The 17813-nt window shown below is 34.7% G+C and overlaps 4 protein-coding genes, 1 long non-coding RNA gene and 1 other non-coding gene across 7 annotated transcripts; 4 read left to right on the forward strand and 2 right to left on the reverse strand.

Annotated features, from left to right (window-relative positions):
- The first annotated feature begins 5525 nt into the window (after positions 1 to 5525).
- On the forward strand, positions 5526 to 6699 carry LOC106374485 (dynein light chain 2, cytoplasmic-like). Its single transcript, XM_013814498.3, has 2 exons — positions 5526 to 6071; positions 6361 to 6699. Exons 1-2 carry the CDS (start codon positions 5934 to 5936, stop codon positions 6526 to 6528), a joined length of 306 nt encoding a protein of 101 aa, XP_013669952.1. The 5' UTR covers positions 5526 to 5933; the 3' UTR covers positions 6529 to 6699.
- Positions 6700 to 7191: 492 nt separating this feature from the next.
- On the reverse strand, positions 7192 to 13121 carry LOC106373194 (myosin-4). The gene is made up of 24 exons (XM_022694807.2): positions 12987 to 13121; positions 12484 to 12807; positions 12295 to 12396; positions 12083 to 12226; positions 11842 to 11992; positions 11712 to 11739; positions 11459 to 11627; positions 11295 to 11358; positions 11173 to 11186; positions 11007 to 11091; positions 10804 to 10907; positions 10565 to 10703; positions 10213 to 10484; positions 10046 to 10135; positions 9893 to 9970; positions 9631 to 9792; positions 9336 to 9521; positions 9054 to 9259; positions 8805 to 8937; positions 8588 to 8717; positions 8399 to 8506; positions 8195 to 8313; positions 7909 to 8121; positions 7192 to 7831 (listed from the first exon to the last, which is right to left on the reverse strand). Exons 2-24 carry the CDS (start codon positions 12772 to 12774, stop codon positions 7454 to 7456), a joined length of 3366 nt encoding a protein of 1121 aa, XP_022550528.1. The 5' UTR covers positions 12775 to 12807; positions 12987 to 13121; the 3' UTR covers positions 7192 to 7453.
- A 116-nt stretch (positions 13122 to 13237) lies between these two features.
- Positions 13238 to 14082, forward strand: BNAC01G19540D. Its single transcript, XM_013816143.3, has 3 exons — positions 13238 to 13416; positions 13506 to 13560; positions 13768 to 14082. The coding sequence occupies exons 1-3, from the start codon at positions 13320 to 13322 to the stop codon at positions 13928 to 13930; spliced, it is 315 nt and encodes a 104-aa protein (XP_013671597.1). The 5' UTR covers positions 13238 to 13319; the 3' UTR covers positions 13931 to 14082.
- Positions 14083 to 14361: 279 nt separating this feature from the next.
- On the forward strand, positions 14362 to 14434 carry TRNAF-GAA. The gene has a single exon. It is a non-coding gene; the product is annotated as a tRNA-Phe (tRNA).
- Positions 14435 to 14482: 48 nt separating this feature from the next.
- On the reverse strand, positions 14483 to 15902 carry LOC106376095 (NAC domain-containing protein 72). 2 transcript variants are annotated; one of them, XM_013816141.3, is made up of 3 exons: positions 15662 to 15902; positions 15271 to 15539; positions 14483 to 15196 (listed from the first exon to the last, which is right to left on the reverse strand). In XM_013816141.3, the coding sequence occupies exons 1-3, from the start codon at positions 15840 to 15842 to the stop codon at positions 14744 to 14746; spliced, it is 903 nt and encodes a 300-aa protein (XP_013671595.1). In that variant the 5' UTR covers positions 15843 to 15902; the 3' UTR covers positions 14483 to 14743. The 2 variants fall into 2 exon arrangements, with proteins under 2 accessions (XP_013671595.1, XP_013671596.1); XM_013816142.3 differs by having other exon boundaries at positions 15271 to 15579; positions 15651 to 15842.
- LOC125580169 lies at positions 15100 to 16311 on the forward strand. Its single transcript, XR_007317912.1, has 2 exons — positions 15100 to 15571; positions 15677 to 16311. It is a non-coding gene; the product is annotated as an uncharacterized LOC125580169 (long non-coding RNA).
- The last annotated feature ends 1502 nt before the right edge of the window (positions 16312 to 17813 follow it).

The following is a 17813-nucleotide window of genomic DNA, read 5'->3' on the forward strand; positions in this document are numbered from 1 at the left end:
CTGTCTCTTAACTTTTAACTACAAAAAGCTAATAACCGGTTTTTAAATATTATTTAAGGACTGGTTATTAGTTTTTTTAGTTAAAAGTTAGAGCTTTTTGCAAAATTGACCTAAAACTCAAAGTCAAACACAAAACTAGCTTCCTTTTTATTTGGAAATTAGTTTTGCCCTATTCACCCCACAAGTTCATATAATTCACGAAAATGCCATCATTTTTTTTTTCTTTTCGAAAATGACATTTTTACTTCCTCACCCTCATCATCTTCAAGTAATTACAAGATTGTCATTGTCATCAATACCCCAACCACCATGAACAACCAATTTGAAACTCTTAATGCTCCCAAAATCGATTTACCCTTCTTCTTTCTCCATTCATATGAACTAAACACAACATCTCTCTCACTTTCTCTCCACATTCAGCTAAGGAAACCCAAGAATTTGATTTTACATTTTTTTTATGGTTCATAGAGTCATAGAAGCTAACGATTCTGGGTGGGTCACTTTCGTTTGAGATTTTGTGTGTTGGAGAAGCCTTATGTGTGCTAAAGAAGTTATCTCACCAATTTAAGGTATGAAATCGAGTTTTTTTCCTGTTCGTCCAGACGTCTTCCCAGGTAAGTCGACTTCCCAGGGAAGTCGTCTGGCTGTAGACAACTGAAATTTTAAGTCGTCTGGCTGTGGTCAATGCAGAGGTTATTTTTGCAATTAACTTTGAAATCTGTCTTTTGAGACGACTGAAATATAAGTCGTATGCTTTTGTTTGGTTACAAAAAAATCTCCAAAGAACCTAGACGACTTACATGTAAGTCGTCATAAGTTAATTTTGCATTTGACTGGATTTTGTCAGAATTTTGACTTTCCTGGACGACTTATTTTTCAGTCGTCTGGTGGAAAATTGAAATATCAATATTTTATTAAAACCCGACGACTTACATGTAAGTCGTCATAGGTTAGTTTTGCCATTGAAAAAAAAACTTCAATATTTAATTATACCCAGACAACTTACAATTCAGTCGTCCGCCCGACGACTTACATGTAAGTCGTCCAGGATTTTATTCTGAGATTCTGGTCAAACCTCATAAATCCTGGACGACTTACATGTAAGTTGTCTGACGGACGACTGAATTATAAGTCGTCTATATATAATTAAATATTAAAGTTTTATTTTTCAATTGCAAAACTAACCTATGACGACTTAATTGTAAGTCGTCGAGTTTTAATAAATTATTGATATTTCAATTTTTTACCAAACGACTGAAATGTAAGTCGTCCAGGAAAGTCAAACTTCTGAAATAATCCAGTCAAATGCAAAACTAACCTATGACGACTGAAATGTAAGTCGTCTAGCTTTTTTGGAGTTTTTTTTAACCAAACAAAAGTGGACAACTTATTTTTCAGTCGTCTCAGATAACAGATTTCAAAGTCAATTGCAAAAATAACATATGCGTTGACCAGACGACTTATATTTTAGTCGTTTGGAAGACTTAGATTAAAGTCGTCCGCGTCGATCTTTAATAAACTTTCGTTTTCTTTGTTCTATGTTTGCTAATGTGTTTTATTTTAACTTTTTTCAGATGATGTGTCAGTTACATGCAGTGTATGGAGAATGGTTGTGGTTGATCATTTCAAAGGAGCGAGAATGTTATTTTTGAGTGAAGGTTCGACATATGCTGATCTTGTTGCAATGGCTAAAGAATATTAGTACCTGGACATGAACACAGAGTCTGTGGAGTTAACCTACTCATTACAACAGAGTCTTTGTAAAATTTTAATTACAAAAATGAACTAAATGGACGACTTCTCTGGAAGTCTACTAGACGACCTCCGTGGATGTCGTCTGCGTCAATGTTTAATAAACTTACATTTTCTCTAAAACTATAAAGACTTTTTAGCATTTTCTTGTTAATTCTTGTTTATTAATGAATATTTGAGCTACTGAATGAAATTTATAACTTAATTGGTGATATTTATGAGGTTACCAACATTCACGTTAATTAAAGTTTCTAACTGATCCGAGAAGACTTCCGTGGAAGTCTTGTACGCTAGTTTTTAAGTGTTTTACGCTAGTTTTTGAATAACTTGTATTTTTAAGAGTGGTAAGTAACTTCAAGATATGTAAAACTCATATTTTCAAAATATGTTTTCTCCCTTAGTTTTACTAAATTTGACTAAGGTTTTCAATACAAACTTATAAAAAATATGATATGCTTTGACTAGTTACTATTGTTTGTTTCCATCTCTTAAGTATTATTGTTATAGACACTAATGATGATTATTGTTATGAGTTAGAAGAAGAGTTAAAATGCTTCTTAAAATGTTGTATCAATATGAAGTTACCAACATTCTTGTTTATTAAGATGAGAAAAATGCCATTGGAGTTTATTATTGCATACGAGAGATCCAAAGATAAGAAAAAGGCTATTGAACTATTATTTCATTGATTTGTAAATGAGTGGAAGATGAGTACCATCTGATTAAAAACCTGCAAAAAAAGATAAATTAGTAAGAAAGACATGAGACAAAACTGAAAAATTCATATAAAGTTTGGAGTTTTCAAGTCAAAAAGATTAGAGAGGGTTTGGAGAGTTTTAGTTTGGAAAAAAAGTAAGAACTTTATACAACAAGAAGTTACCAAATGGAGAAAAATCAGACATAAAAACTTACCAAAACGCTCAGATCTATTATGAAAGGGAGACTTCATCAGAAGACTTCCAGGAAGTCGTCTGGAAGACTTCTTGGAAGTCGTCTAGTGCATTATATTTTAGACGACTAACATGTAAGTCGTCCCTGAAATCTTCCAGATCTGAAAAATCTGCATATCAAATCCAGATCTGAAAAACTTGCATATCCAAAAACGTTCAAATGGCTTAAAAACAGAGAAAATGAGTGGAAAATTAGATAAATTTATCTTTATAGAACACACAAAAATACATATCTAAAATTAATAGATCTACCTTTAAATGAGTGGGAGATGAATACCATCTGATTAAAAACCTGCAAAAAAAGATAGATTAGTAAGAAAGACATGAGACAAAACTGAAAAATTCATATAAAGTTTGGTGTTTTCAAGTCAAAGAAATTAGAGAGAGGTTGAAGAGTTTTAGAATGATGAACATTACATTTTTCTTGCAGCCATTTGAGAGGAGGAAAGAGAATGTGTAAATTTTTCTTTACATAGGGAGACAAAAAATCCAATTAGGTTAAATATTTTTGTTTCAAACGACTTCCTAGACGACTTACATGTAAGTCGTCCAGTAAGTCGTCCAGAAGACTTTAATATTTTTAGCGGGAAATTAAAATATTTTTAGTGGCAAACTAAAATAGAAGACTTCCCAGACGACTTATTTTAAGCGGAAAAATATTTTTTAAAAAAAATTTTAGGCGGGAATATTTGGACGACTTACATGTAAGTCGTCTGTTTTAATTTCTTCACTAGACGACTTCCATGGAAGCCGTCTAGACCCTAAACATAACCACTAAACTTAATTAACTAACTAAGCACTTCATAAAATCAAATTAAACTTCAAAAGTGTTTACTATACACAAAAATAAACACGTATAGGTAAAAATTTAATTTTTCAAAAAAACATTCAAGCTTTCCAAAATCTAACCATAAGAATACATACAATACTACAACATATGTTGCCAAACCCTAGACCAAAGAATACCATGATTCACTACCTACACTCATCTATGTCGAAAACAATTCAATTTAATTTGTTATATTTTAATTTATATCACTTAAAACTGTTATAATTACATGATTTTAATTTTTCGCTTATCAAAATATTTTTTAAAAAATTTATAGATTATTTTTAAGATCAGCTACACCAGAAGACTTACTTTGGGACGACTCAGACGACTTACTGAGGCTATATTCGTAAAAATGAATTCTGTCTTTTTGTTTGGTCACAAGAGGCTGTGCTGTAATTTCACAAGGTTTTTAGGTTAGTTTTGCATTTAATTCAAGTTTGGTATAGGTTTGGGGTTAAAATCAATTTGTGGGTTAGTTTTGACAAATTTCCCTAAAAATTAAGAGACGGTTTTATTATTACGCTAAGAATTCCACCCTAATAACCCCCATTAATCATGCTCTAAGGTTTTCAATAAAAAATATATGGAGAAGTTAGGTTAAAGTTAGAGAGCCGACGCCATGTGTGTACTATTTTTGTTTGTTTTTCACAACTACTAATCACTGACTATTTGATAGTATATCATATCACTCTATTTGTTTTCTTTGGGATTTCTGATTAGATCTTCACTGTAAGTGATCGGTGATAATACTTATATGCATATATTGTGGATACACATACAACTACACAAGAGAGTACCAAAGAAGGCAGCGTAAGTTAATCATGAGCGAGTTTTGGGAAGTGATCTAGAAAGTATAACCTGTTTTATATATTTCAGTTAATAAAATTCAATTTCAATTAATTTTATAACAACCATTTTTAAATATCGGACACTCATAAAAACTGGAGTTGGAAGTTATTTGATGAAAAAAATAACATCGACTCTATTTTCTTATTTATTATTTATGAGTTCCAAATTTAATTAAACTTGACTTCGATTGGTTAGATGAGTTCCATTCCAATTTTTTCTTGTTTTATTGATTTTTTCCCATTAATTAACAATTAGCTTCCAAAAGGAAGACGGCCATATGTTTTGTCCCTTCTTCTTCCCTTCACTCATTTTGCTTCTGTAATCTTGATTGTGCACTTGTTCAACCATATCCACTCACAATTTGTTTTATTTACAACATAATCACAAAACATCCCAAATTAGGAGGAGTGAATTTCTTTTCTTTTTCTAAAAAAATAATGACAGTTAAGACGACCAAGTCACATGTGTAATATTCAACATGATCTTGAATTATAAACTGATTGAATGAACCATGATTTGTACGGTAACACCAACCGGACACTTGAACATTGACGCAAAAAATATACTATTGAACTTATGCCATTCATTTAAATATCATTAGTTTTATATTTTCATTGACTGCTTGTGTGTGACATATATTACAATATCGTACTATTATCAGTGCATAAAATATAAGAGCAACATTGTTTTTAAAACACATGATATGCATTATATGACACGTTTCCGATACTGGTGATTTTGTACAGGATATAAGTCGTTTACTTAACTCTCACATGAGATCAGAGGGATTTTGCTTAATGTGTACTTAACTCTCATATACATAATTACCATATTTCAACTATATTATATTCCCTCCGTTTTTTTAATATAAGTCGTTCTAAAGAAATTTTTATGTTCAAAATTATATGATATTTTTGGTTTTCTATGTAAAATTTATTAACACTTAATGTTATATGACCAATGATAATATACCTTCTATTTTATTATTGGTTGATTTGTGGTTAGCTAAATAATTAATGATGTTTTTGTTTAGAAAATATAAAAAATTAATGATTTCTTAATCTATGTGCACAATTTTAAAACGACTTATATTAAAAAACGGAGGGAGTATAGTTCAATAGGATAACTAGAAATTTATTCTAAAAAGTTATCTCACCCTAATTTATGAGACAATTGTCAAGAGAAGAAAATTCAAAAAAATTGTGATGGGACCAAAAAAAATATAACCCTTGAACCAAATCCAAATACAATGATCAGCTAATGATTATAGCTAATGATCTATGTTGTATAAATTCATATTTGAAATCGATTGTATGATTTGTTTTGACCACATATCACCTGTACATGCAAATCCATGTGGTTGATGAATTTACACGACCAACCAAAAAACAAAACAAACTTCTTGTAAGTTCCAACTAAATCTCCACCACTATCTAGGAGCTTCATTCACATTCCACCCTGTCATTTTTTTCCATATATACGTTGCATAAACTCACTTGGTTCTCTTATATTTCTCAAGCTAAATAATCACTTTAAGAAAAAGTAAAAGGATGTTAGAAGGGAAAGCAGTGATGGGTGAGACAGATATGAAGCAAACAATGAAGGAAGATGCTCTTAGTTTGGCTGCCAAAGCCCTTGATTGCTTTGATGTCACCGAACCCACTCAAATCGCCCGTTTCATCAAGAAGGTTCACAAATAAAAATTTCTGTACATGTTATATAATGTATAAATATTTTCTAATATAACCTTAGTGTGTGTCAGCGTATAAATATTGATTGGACATGTATATGTACCTACCGTCTACATATATGATATATGAAATTAAATTATGAAAATGAATGTTATAACAAACTCCACCAGTAGCTTTCCCGGTCATTGGTATACAGATTTTTGATATATTTTTCATCATATATGTAGACGGTAGGTACAAAAAAAAAAAAGAAAAAGATTTTTGATATATTTTTCAAAATTTTCAGGAATTTGATAGAAAATACGGATTGGGGTGGCAGTGTATTGCGGGGACGCATTTCGGATCGTTCTTGACTCATTGTAGTGGCTGCTTCATCCATTTCTCCGTTGGCAACCTTACCATTTTACTCTTTAAGGGATCAGCTGGTGAAGTAGCGTCCGGACCAACAGTCTAACCAGTTCAGACACATTGTGATAATTATCAAGTCTATATTTGGATCTATTTAGTGTTAAATCAAAATGCATTCTAGCATTTTCAGTCATTTTCAATCGTTTTTCCGGTTTGTACTTAACATTTTTCTGTTTGCTTTTGGAGTCAGAAAGAAAAAGAATAAAAAATGTTGAAACTAGTCTTTGCATTGTGATTTTGATTTTGTAAGTTTTGCACATAAGTTCAAAAGCAGACTGGATTGTGATTACTAGTACCATGCATAGTATAATAGTATACAATTTTATATCTGATTGTGATTATTTGCAGAGAAATTATATATCTAAAAGCGAATAGAAAACAACTGGAGACTTTATTAATGAAACTACATAAAACCCCAAAACATAGCTAAGAAATATGCATTTCAACAAATTTTGTAACCATTTTATTAGAAAGATAGCTTAAAGAATGTCCTATTCCACACATAGCTAAAGAATTATACTCAAGGCTGATTCTGTAAGAACATTCACATTGTGCAAAAAGTTTTAAAAGGACGAGTTAGTCTCAAGGTGTTAGATAGTAGCTTTTTTTTTGTTAGATAGTAGCTTTTCTTTGCTTCATTGTTTAAGATCCAACTAGCTGCTTAAAAAAATAGATGTAAAATAGATCCTCCACCTTCAAGTTGATGAAAACACAAGTTTTTTTTGGAGGCTACATAGCTGAATTAGTCATCAAATTAAAGTCCATAGTCATGACAGAAGCATAATATTTACTCTGTGTGAAACCATGCGATCATAGATCAATTTTGCTTGGTTTTTTTTCTTACCCTACGGCTAGCTTGTAACTCTATAGAGATAGTTAATTTGATTAAATTGTGGAATTTACATGGTTAAAACTCCTAAAACTAATATGAATTTCGATACATGAGATGATTATGAGAACGAGATCTAACTTCAAAAGCTTTTCTTGCCGCACCAGTTCCTGTGTCCATTTAACCGGAGCCTTGCCTTTGTCCCTCGTAGTCTCGCTTTGTAATCTTTCTTCCACTTCTCAAATCTTGACTTCAGTCTACTGAGTTCTTCTTCTGCATGCTGCTTCTCGATTGCAATCGACACTTGTTCCAGTTCGTCTATTTCCACATGACGCTTCACATCTTCATCGAATACAACTCTACGTTGATCAACTTCTACATAAATATCCTTAACATCATCCAAGCTACCACCCTTGAGCTCTTTTGTTGGAGTTCCAGGGGAGATTGTGTCCTCTGAGTCATTACCGTGACTCGCAGTCTTGTCTGGAGTCATAATATTACATGCAGCTTCCAGACTCATCTGAAGGTAAAGAGATAATATTACAATCATAAGTATGTAAATGAGTGATGGGTGTAACACTCTTTAGCCACTTTTACCTGCATTGAAGAGATATGTTTTTGCCATGTTTCCTCCATTGACTTCATTCTTGTTTCGTGCTTTATCCATCTTTCCTCAAACCGCTGCAACTCCTCCTTCAATGCAGTGTTTTCATCTTCCTTCTGCATTATAGCTGTTTCGACTTTCTGAACCCGGTTCTGGAGATCAGCTAGATCCCAAGGTTGGACTTGAAACTTCTCTAAAGGAAGATCCTAAACATGAAATAAAGTTTAGATAACTTAGAGACACATAGTAATAGCATACATCATGCAAAAAAAATATTACCTTGACTTCTGAAACCTTCCTCCTTGACTTTCTTCTCGTTTTTTTCTTCTCATTGTGTGATTGTTTCTTCAGTTCCACACTGTTTTTTAACTGCTTACGAACGAACCATCTCCGTACCACTACATAAAGAGCGAACTGATTCAAAAATTATTATCCAAGATAGAAAGGCAAAGTTCTTTGATGCCATCAGATACCGATTTTTACCAGATTGCAAGTGAATGACTGCATCAAGCTCTTTAGTTACTTCTGAGGAAACTGTGGCCGGTGTTTGCATCACAATATAGTTTCTCCTGGCATTTTCACCGCGGATATCTGTGAAAACAGAACAATTTAGCCAAAAATTCAAATAAGCATATCTATAAAGTTAACATGAGACATATGTCAACGATTTACAAGATTGAAGTATCAATGCTGATTTCTTCCTATTGTGGAAGTATTCACGAGACTTGTAACCACGAAGATGCTTCTGTAATCCAATTACACCCTGCAGAACATATTCTCTTCTTTCCTCAAGTAGGCCAATCTATTAGAATACAAATATGAAAGTGTTACTATTGTAGATAGATAATGAAACCAATTCATAATATATCTTCAGGTAAAAATAACTTACTTGCCCGGTTCGAAGGTATATTTTTCTATATCCAACTTGATACATTTCAGGAGGAAGATTGAACTGTTTCATAATAGAATCTGATGTGCTAAGTGGATCCTGGGAGAGTTTTGTGTCCAGTAAGAATCCATATCTAGTCCATGCACAAGCCAACAATGACAAAAAAAAAAGCTTAGGAATGCATGAGAGTTGTTTGTAACAAGAGAACTATCAACAAAAAGGGGAACAGTGAAAGTTGAGAGACCAAACCTTGCTGCAAGATCCTGATGTGTCATCCTAGTATGATATCCTGATCTTGATATTCTAACAATCTCCAAAACGCCACAACATCTAAGCTGTTGTAGAACATGATTCTCTTCGTAAATTCCAGGAAGCTGATTTGAGTTTGGCTTTATGCATCGAATAAAGTGAGGAGTGGTCTCTTCTAACTTGTTCATCAGCTTGAATAGTTGGCTCTGTAAGCAAAAAAAAAGAAAGAGAGTTGAATGTAAGAGAAGTAAGGTTTCAACTGCAAAACTCAAGCCATGTTACCTTAAACTTTGTAATAACACTTTGATTCATGGATTCCGACAAGGACGCTGGCTTTAGAGACTTGTCACGCATCTTAGAAGAAAACAGGTTCAGTAATTGACATTTACATGATGACAAAAGTTGGATAAGATCAACATGCAGTGGATCTCTGTTCTTTTCCAGGAAGCCATTTGTATCATAGAGAACCTATTAATTAAACACCATAATGTAAATAAACTCTCATAAGTACCCCAAGTTTAAATAAGAGCTAAACAACATGCAGCGTTAAATTGTTTGATTTGTGTAATAAACTAACCTCTCCGGCATAATGACTAACTCTGAAGCCATGACCTCTTCTTTCTCCCCTGAAACAAGAGTTAGCCTTCAAATGATGCTTCAGCTTGTTGGCAAACGTCGTATCAGTTGCCTTTGGAAAATTTGATTCCTCATCTAGTAGTGATACCAAACCAATGGGTTTCTGCACTAGCAATCATATGTGCAAGATGGTCTTTTAAAAAATATAGAAGAAAAAAAACAAGAATGAGTACCAAATCTAAAGATGGCACGCTAGATATTACCTTCTCAATAAGATCTAGACACTCTTGATTGTCTTTGAATTCGACCTTAGTCCAATCAATTCCATCCCCTTCATATTCCTGAACAGTGAAGATTTAACTGATAAGATTAAACACATTTACATACAGTTTAAGCTTCAGAGAGAAGAAGATCACCTCTTGTTCAAGTTTGAATAAATGTCGGTTGAAATGTTGTTGCAGTCTTTCATTTGCATAGTTTATGCAAAATTGTTCAAAGCTATTATTCTAAAACCAACGAGACCTGATCATTACACAGTCAAAATGAAATAAAAGACTAACAAATCTAGAGCAAGGTTACGAACCTTGAATGACTCAAAACCATATATGTCAAGGATACTAATAGATCTTCCTGTCCTTAATTTACCAACTTCAAGTGAAGTGTTTATTTGCTCAACAAGCCAGTTGAAAAGGCTTGCATAAATGATTTTCGCTAGTGAATCCCTCATATCAGTCGCCTGTGGCAGTGTCAGTCTTTTAGCAATGCAATCTCTACCAGCTTGGAGCTTGCATGTAGACAAAACCACCATAAGCTCTTTTGAGTCGCATCCCATTAACATAGCTACGTTAGTGACAGCTGTCATAAGCAAGAGGAAAATAATAAGCATCATTAGTTCAGTAATTCAACATGATAGAGGACAAGAAAATGTATTCTACCTTCATCTGCTACCACGTCCACATGGTTTTCATTGTCAATGACTTCAAAAGATACATTCCCTAACCACAATACAGCTGCAAGCAGTGCAAATGCGCGTTCTTGATATTCTTGAGGAATCTGAACAATGTTGAAAGCTTCCTACAATGACAAAGCAATCTCTAACGAAATAAGAAATTACAAAATTTTGGCATTTACTACATTGGAAACAGAGAAAGGCACAGGAAACAGAAGGAGTTACCATCAATTTGTGAAATTTCTGAACATCATCGATGCGATCAATGGTTAAGCAGTTGCTCTGGTTCAAATAGTTGTATTCACTTGCTGCTTTAAGGTTCAATCTCTCTGCGAGTAAAACCATAAGGAATGGTCTAGCAACTTCTAGCTTCTCAGCCATGAGAAAGTTAAGTTTATATATGTCTACATTTTACTTTGAAATGTTACCTTTAAGAATTGGTGAAGCACCTGCACACAATTCATAAAAGATATGGTAGGATCTCTCGCCATTGGACAGCTGCACTACTCTTGACTGATCCAAATAGACTACATATTAGTCCATGAATAGCTAACTTGTGGAATTTGATTAAAACTTCTCAACAAAAATAATTACCTTTTCTAGCAGAACTGTGGGTCATTCAGCACCAAGTAGTCACAGGAAACAAAAATGCATGTGAGCCCAATATTCAAGAAAATATGACAAAGAATCAGACAAATGTTAAATTCTTTACTCACAAGTTTCAAGTTTGGCACCGCATATCTTTCCCTTTGCACTAAAATGAATCTCCATCAGTTTTCCCTGCATCAAAACAGATCTACTATGAATCCGGACCACTTGTCGGTTTACATAATGTGAGTTATCCTTAAAACATCAAGAAATGTATGTAAAATTTACTCACAAATCTGCTAGAGTTATCATTTCTTGATGTTTTAGCATTCCCAAAAGCTTCAAGTATACAGTTAGTCTTTAGGATTTCATTATCCACCCCAAAGTTACCTCCACCAAGAGCTTCCAAGTACTGCATTGCATATTTTGCTGTCTCAGTTTTCCCAGCTCCACTTTCTCCACTATATGGAATGATACTATCAATTAGTTTTTCCTATCATATATTAGAAAGAAAAAAACATTCAGAATAGAAGGCCTCGTTGTACCTTATGATAATAGATTGGTTCTTCTCCTCTGCATAAAGGAAAAATTCAAAATGCAAACACCAGAAAATAACTATTTGAACACCATGGAAAAGAACTAGAGAAGAAATAAAAAGAAGATTATTATGCTGACCTCTCATCATCTCATCAAAAGCTGCATCAGCCACTGCATAAACATGAGGAGCAACCAAACCCTTCTTTTGATAGGCTGATCGAATGTCGTTACCATAAATCTGAACATTCTTACACGGATTCACTGCAATCAAAACTGGTCCTGCTTTACTCTATAAGAAAAGAAACATGAAACTCTGTTTAAAAAAAATGAAGAACAATCAAAAACAAAACCAGATTTTTTTTTTATGGAGCAAACTCACGTAAATCAAGTCTTGTGAGTATCTGACTCTGAGGTTGTAAAGAACAGATGGTTCATTCAAGTAACTAAGCTGTATAAGGTCATCAACTCCCTCCAAAACATCTGGGTTTGCAGGGAGAATCTCTTTCATTGATACTTCCACAACCTTTAAAGATAACCAAATTTTACAAATCCATGTTATATGAATTAAAAAAAAAAATTAAAAGAACTTACTTCCGTGGTGGACAAGACAACACAAGCCGCATCACCAGAAGCAGATTGTATCTTCCCCAAGTGCCACTCCCCATTAGGACCTCGACACCAAACACCAAGTTTCTGTAATAATCAAAACAGAGCAGCAGTTTAAAAACGCAAAAAACCTGTAATAATGATCAGCGAAACTTGCAAAAGAAGTAATCTCACCTTGGTGATGAAAAACTCGACGTTATTGACCCATTCAGGCTCCGAGATCTGCTCCTCTGTCCTCGTTTTCTCGCTCCAATCCTTCTCTTTGGTATCTCTCTCCGGACAAATCGTATCACGGAGGCTCGTCGGAAGCGATTGACGATTCGAGGGCATTTGTGAAGCGCGTCGAGAGGGAAGGGACGGAGACTTATAATCCTTCAACCTCTCGCACGCATCATCATGTTGGCTAAGAGATTCCATCGTCTCATCAGGTGTAGTTTTCATCCTAGGAGACGGCGGTATAGTCATTGGTTTCCCTAGAATTCACAGACACATTGGAATCTGAAAAAAAAAATTATAACGGAGAATCTCTCAACATTGCAGATATGGAAAGTTTGTCGTAACAATTAACCAAACAGGAAAAAAAAAAACAATTAACCAAACAGAAAAAACTATGAACATCAAACTGAAAAACAAAAAAAATAAAATAACAAAACCTTTACGTAAATAAAAAACTGAACCTTTTGCCAACGAGAAGAAAAATATTAGAGAGAGAGAGAAGGAGAGAGGGAGAGAGAGATTCCAGAGAGAAAGAATTTGAAAAACCAACGAGGCGCAACGATGAAGAAATATTTTTTTTAAGCCTTTTTTCAAAAAAAAAAAAGAAATATTTATTTTTCTTCTTCTGAAAATAAATAATCGAATGGGCTTTAAGCAGAAACCTATAGGCCCAATAAAGGGACCCGAGTATTAGTAGATTGACCCGCTCCAACAATAGGTTAAGTAATCTCAATTCGTTTTGATTTTTTCGTTCTCGCCTGCCTGCCCTAAGCCGAGAAACCAAAATCGGCGCCATGACGAAGAGCAGGAACAAGAAGAAGAGAGGCGACGACGCCGTTTCCTCCATGGATGTGTCTGAAACTAAGAGCGTCTCTGAATCTGCTCCCCAAGGTGAAAATCGCGTTTTTGCTTATTATTACTCGTTTCTTCGACTTCTTCAGATGTTTAATTTTCAAATCTTTATTCTTTGATTTGGTTAGCCATGGACACTTCGGAGACCGGAGACGCCAAACTCGCTGCTCGTACTCGTAACCTGTAAGCTCAAGTTTCATTACTTGTTAACTTGGATCGAAAAATTATCATATTATTAATCAATTTGGATTTCTGGTTTGGCTAGTTAGATTTGTATAAATCTTTGGTTGGGTTTCTCTTGGCTACAAGTTTCCATTGTGAATTTGCTCTGGTCTGAGTTTGCATCTGCCCTTACGTTTAATTATGATGCTTATTTCATGTTTTCTCTAGGACAAGCGCGAAGAAAGGAAAACCGATGAAGAGAACGAAGAATGCAAGGAAGGTGAAAGCTGTGGCTAAAGCTATAGCAAAGAACGACAAGTATGAAGAGAAAGCTTCCAAGAACGTTTCCAAAAAACAGAGAACTCTTTCCGCCAAGAAATTGTATGAATGATTTTGTTCTAAACTCAAAGCGAAAAGTTTTTTAAGGTTCAAGGTTGGGTAGTCTATTTTTGTTCTTGTGCTTATGCTAGCAAAATAATCTCTACAAGTTTGTACTTCTCCTTTAGTTTCAGAATTTTTTTAATATTTATGGATTTTATCATATGGGAATATTTGTTACCAGGAATGATTATTTACACAAATCATTACAAGTCGTAAACTGGGGCTACTACTGTAAACAAAGATCAAAATGTAGCAACAATGTCAAGGACATAAATACACACATGGATGCGTATTTCTATATTATTTCTATTTAGGATCATCTGAGGGATCAAAGCCATCGTCTGAATTTGTTTGCCAAAAACCAACACTCAAGTTCGTAACTTCGATTATAAGATAAATATTTGAAGCCTATTTAAATACTTTAACGTGTTTTTTCGCAATGTGGGGATAGCTCAGTTGGGAGAGCGTCAGACTGAAGATCTGAAGGTCGCGTGTTCGATCTACGCTCACCGCAATAATTTTTTTCTTTTACTTATTCGCAACGCAGCGCTTTGGACATGTATTTATCTTTATAATATTTATTTACTTTTCTCCTGTTAGAAATAATTTCAAAAGAGCCCATTAACGTAGTGTGAGCTATTACATTTTCGGCCCGTCAAATTAGGTCAAAACTAATCTCAAGGCCTTCGCTTTCTGGAATCCTAAGCCTAACCGAATCGGTTAAGGCCCATTATAATTCTCTATTTGTTTACATAATTGCCACTCTAGGATTTTTTTACTTTTTCTTTACCGCGTCCACTCATATGTGACATTATCCCATCTCTCATTGCCTAAACTCGTACATTTGACCCGAATGTCCGAACCCGCTCGAGCTGTACCCGAAATTCTGAGTCAACTCGGTCGAGTTCTGCTCCTGATCGACTTGCGAACTTCTACACCCGCTCTCCGCCGACTGGAACGCGTGGTAACCTCCGTAATTCGATAAACCGTTGGTCATCGGAGCTAGCTCAGGCATGGGATTAAGACCTGCTAAGCTAGCCCATTCGAAACTCCCGTTGAGAATTGTCCTGAGAGAATTCATCCGAGGAAGATCAAAAGACCGATCTTTCATCTCCGGGAACGAATCAAGAACGTCGTCGAGCTGAGACGAAGAAGACGGCGACGACGACATGTTCGTGCTGTGGTCTTTAAGGCAAGCTTGTACCGGAGAAGCAACAGCTTGTCTCTGAGATCCTGACGATTTCTTGTAGATTCGACATAAGACCCAATCGTCCAACTGTAAGAGAACGAGTTTAGCGATTTGATTTCGATTTATGTTTTTACTATATTTAATCTGTGTGTTGTTGTTACCTTGGAGCTGCCATGGCTACGAGAATGCTCGATGAGTCGATACTCGTGCATAATCCAGTTTGTTTTCGTGCCTTTTGGAGCTTTCCCGGCGTAGAAAACCAGAGCTTTTTTTATCCCGACTCGGTGACCTTCCGACATGATGATCTTGTCCGTACCCGTCGCCTTCCAATAACCTGACCCGGCTACTCTATTGGGTCTTGACCCGTTCGGATATTTCCGGTCTCTTGGGCTAAAGAAGTACCATTCCTTCTCCCCGAACAAGGCCTTACCTGCGCGCGAACACATCACAAAACACCATAAAGTAATCAACTTTACAATAATAGTCTCTTAGTTTTTAACATTTTCTCAAATTAAACACAAAATTAAAAATAACACTCTACTGTTTGCTTACTTGGCAAATCCCAAGGATCGAACTTGTAGAGATCGATATCTCCGATGATCTGGAGAGAGAAATGATAGCCTGCAACTTTCCGACAGAGATACTGAACAAGAAGCTCTTCATCTGTCGGGTAAAAACGAAAACCCGGAGGTAAGCTCAACTGGGCTAACGGATCCTTCTCTCTAACGCCCATTTTTTTCTCTACTTCGATTCTTCAGGAGATAAAATAATGTGTTTAGATGTTTAAGTTCGTCGATCTCTTTTTTAGACAACCATGCAAGTAGCTGCTTTATATATAGGCTGTGTAAAAGGCAAAGGCTCAACCAAGCTCGTAGCTTGGTGGTAGAGGCAGAGGTGCACTGTCCGCCACCCAGGTTGGAGCTGTTACTGTCCAGATACCAGAGTTTAAAAAAAAAAAAAAAAAAAAAAAAAGCAAAGGCTCTTCGAGGATAAGTACGGTCGTTCTTGTCTTACTGTTGTAAAATCTAAACACGATTTTCTTTGTGGACCATTTGGACCATTGACATACAGCCACGTACATGCAACTGCCGACTGAGCTGTACAATCTTTTCGAGCGAGATAAATGTGCGTAATATTCTTGTGTATATGTATTTTTAGTATGAGAAAACATTATCGCAGTAATTTATTTTTTTCTTGGTTCATTCGTGACAAATAAAACTTTATAAATAGTTATACTGAGCACATCCTCTAGCTAGTTATAGTAACATCACCAAAGCTTTCAAAGTCAATTATTCGACTATATATGTTAGTGCCGTTCGGGTTCATGAACCGTCGTCAGGAATAGAGGAAATAAATTTGACATGTGTCAAGCCAAGCCAGTTGTCCTTTCTTCTAGAATTCTGAAAAAGGCTAACAACGATGTGTATCTCTATCAGGATTCTCCAAATAATAGTTCGATTTTTCTTTTGATGAAGCACTCACTACGTTGCAGTCAGAAAAAGAAAAGGAAGAAGCACTAACTATTCGACAGATAAATCTCTACTGAACAAGGCTTAGACATGCGTGGAAGGCAATGTCCTGCTCGTGTGAAATGTACACGTGTTGGGAGAGTTAGGCAAGCCTTGAATGAGATAGTCAAACTAGACAAAAAATAAATATGAAAATAATACCATAAACTATTTAATAAGTGTACAAACTACAAAAGTTCTAACTATAAAAATAGAAAGGCAACGTTAACTTGAGACACGTATATAGGTTAGAGAAAATTAATGAAATATAATGACAAAATATCGTTTTCTAATTATACAACTGAGATTGTCTAAGTAAATGTAGAAGAAATGTATTTTCACTATTAATTTACGTCTGATTTATTTTGTTCCTACGCTTGGTTAATTTTTAAAGTATGAGTCTTTTTATTGTTAATTTTTTTCACAAACTTCAAAAACCAGGAGGCTATTGTTTTGATAATTTTTGTTTGAATATTAATCTCAGTTCTCATAAGAGAATATATTTTATTCCATTTCTATACTCAAATCAAAAGATTAATTAGGTTTTCTTTCACTCAAGAAATACTATAAATGGCCTTAGAAGTTGACAAGTGAAAACAATAGACCATGCTGGATAGTTCACAGGCCTTTATATAATAGTTTTGATTCTTTATTCTTCTTCTTCTTGATTATTCTATTTCTCTTTTAATTATTATAATTGCATTTCGTTTTCGACTGCTTTTGAATTTTAGATTTTAGTGGACGTGGAGTATTCTTGTTCATTGAGAGGACATGCTCATCCATTTGTTTTATAAGAAAATAATTTTGAATATTAGCAAAGATACGACAAGAGTTTGGTTCAACGATTTCGCATAACTGCAAAATGTGTTGATTTGAATGAAACTCCGCGATCGCTATTCAGTTAGTGTATAATATTCTTATAATCTTGACAAAAGGTCAAAAAATATTTATATAATGATATGGATTTGGAGGCAATGAGTTTTTAAAAAAACTCAGTGATATGACTTTTTGGGCAATGGAGAAAACAACCTCCCCACAGACCTTGGAATTGTCGTTGCCGAGCATGGCCGAACAAGCTCTAGAAGAACGATGCGGTTGGCTCTACTCCCGCCTTGAAGCACTCCTACGTGTGTTTCAACGAGCAAAATTATCTATAAGGGAATAAATTGCAACAAAAATGACACGAAAAGTCATAA

The sequence above is a fragment of the Brassica napus genome, chromosome C1, assembly GCF_020379485.1.
Source record: "Brassica napus cultivar Da-Ae chromosome C1, Da-Ae, whole genome shotgun sequence".
Taxonomy (NCBI): Eukaryota; Viridiplantae; Streptophyta; class Magnoliopsida; order Brassicales; family Brassicaceae; genus Brassica; species Brassica napus.

Excerpts from the sequence above, each read along its gene's own strand:
- LOC106374485 (XM_013814498.3), top strand. The coding sequence starts at position 5,934 with ATGTTAGAAGGGAAAGCAGTGATGGGTGAGACAGATATGAAGCAAACA. Across the intron at positions 6,072-6,360 it reads TCGCCCGTTTCATCAAGAAG|GAATTTGATAGAAAATACGG; the intron begins GTTCACAAATAA and ends CAAAATTTTCAG.
- LOC106373194 (XM_022694807.2), bottom strand. The coding sequence starts at position 12,774 with ATGACTATACCGCCGTCTCCTAGGATGAAAACTACACCTGATGAGACG. Across the intron at positions 8,507-8,587 it reads AGCATTGATACTTCAATCTT|ATATCCGCGGTGAAAATGCC; the intron begins GTAAATCGTTGA and ends CTGTTTTCACAG. Across the intron at positions 8,314-8,398 it reads AGTCATTCACTTGCAATCTG|TGGTACGGAGATGGTTCGTT; the intron begins GTAAAAATCGGT and ends CTCTTTATGTAG.
- BNAC01G19540D (XM_013816143.3), top strand. The coding sequence starts at position 13,320 with ATGACGAAGAGCAGGAACAAGAAGAAGAGAGGCGACGACGCCGTTTCC. Across the intron at positions 13,417-13,505 it reads CTCTGAATCTGCTCCCCAAG|CCATGGACACTTCGGAGACC; the intron begins GTGAAAATCGCG and ends TGATTTGGTTAG. Across the intron at positions 13,561-13,767 it reads GCTGCTCGTACTCGTAACCT|GACAAGCGCGAAGAAAGGAA; the intron begins GTAAGCTCAAGT and ends TGTTTTCTCTAG.
- LOC106376095 (XM_013816142.3), bottom strand. The coding sequence starts at position 15,842 with ATGGGCGTTAGAGAGAAGGATCCGTTAGCCCAGTTGAGCTTACCTCCG. Across the intron at positions 15,580-15,650 it reads ATTTGCCAAGTAAGCAAACA|TTGATTACTTTATGGTGTTT; the intron begins GTAGAGTGTTAT and ends ATTATTGTAAAG. Across the intron at positions 15,197-15,270 it reads GTAGCCATGGCAGCTCCAAG|TTGGACGATTGGGTCTTATG; the intron begins GTAACAACAACA and ends GTTCTCTTACAG.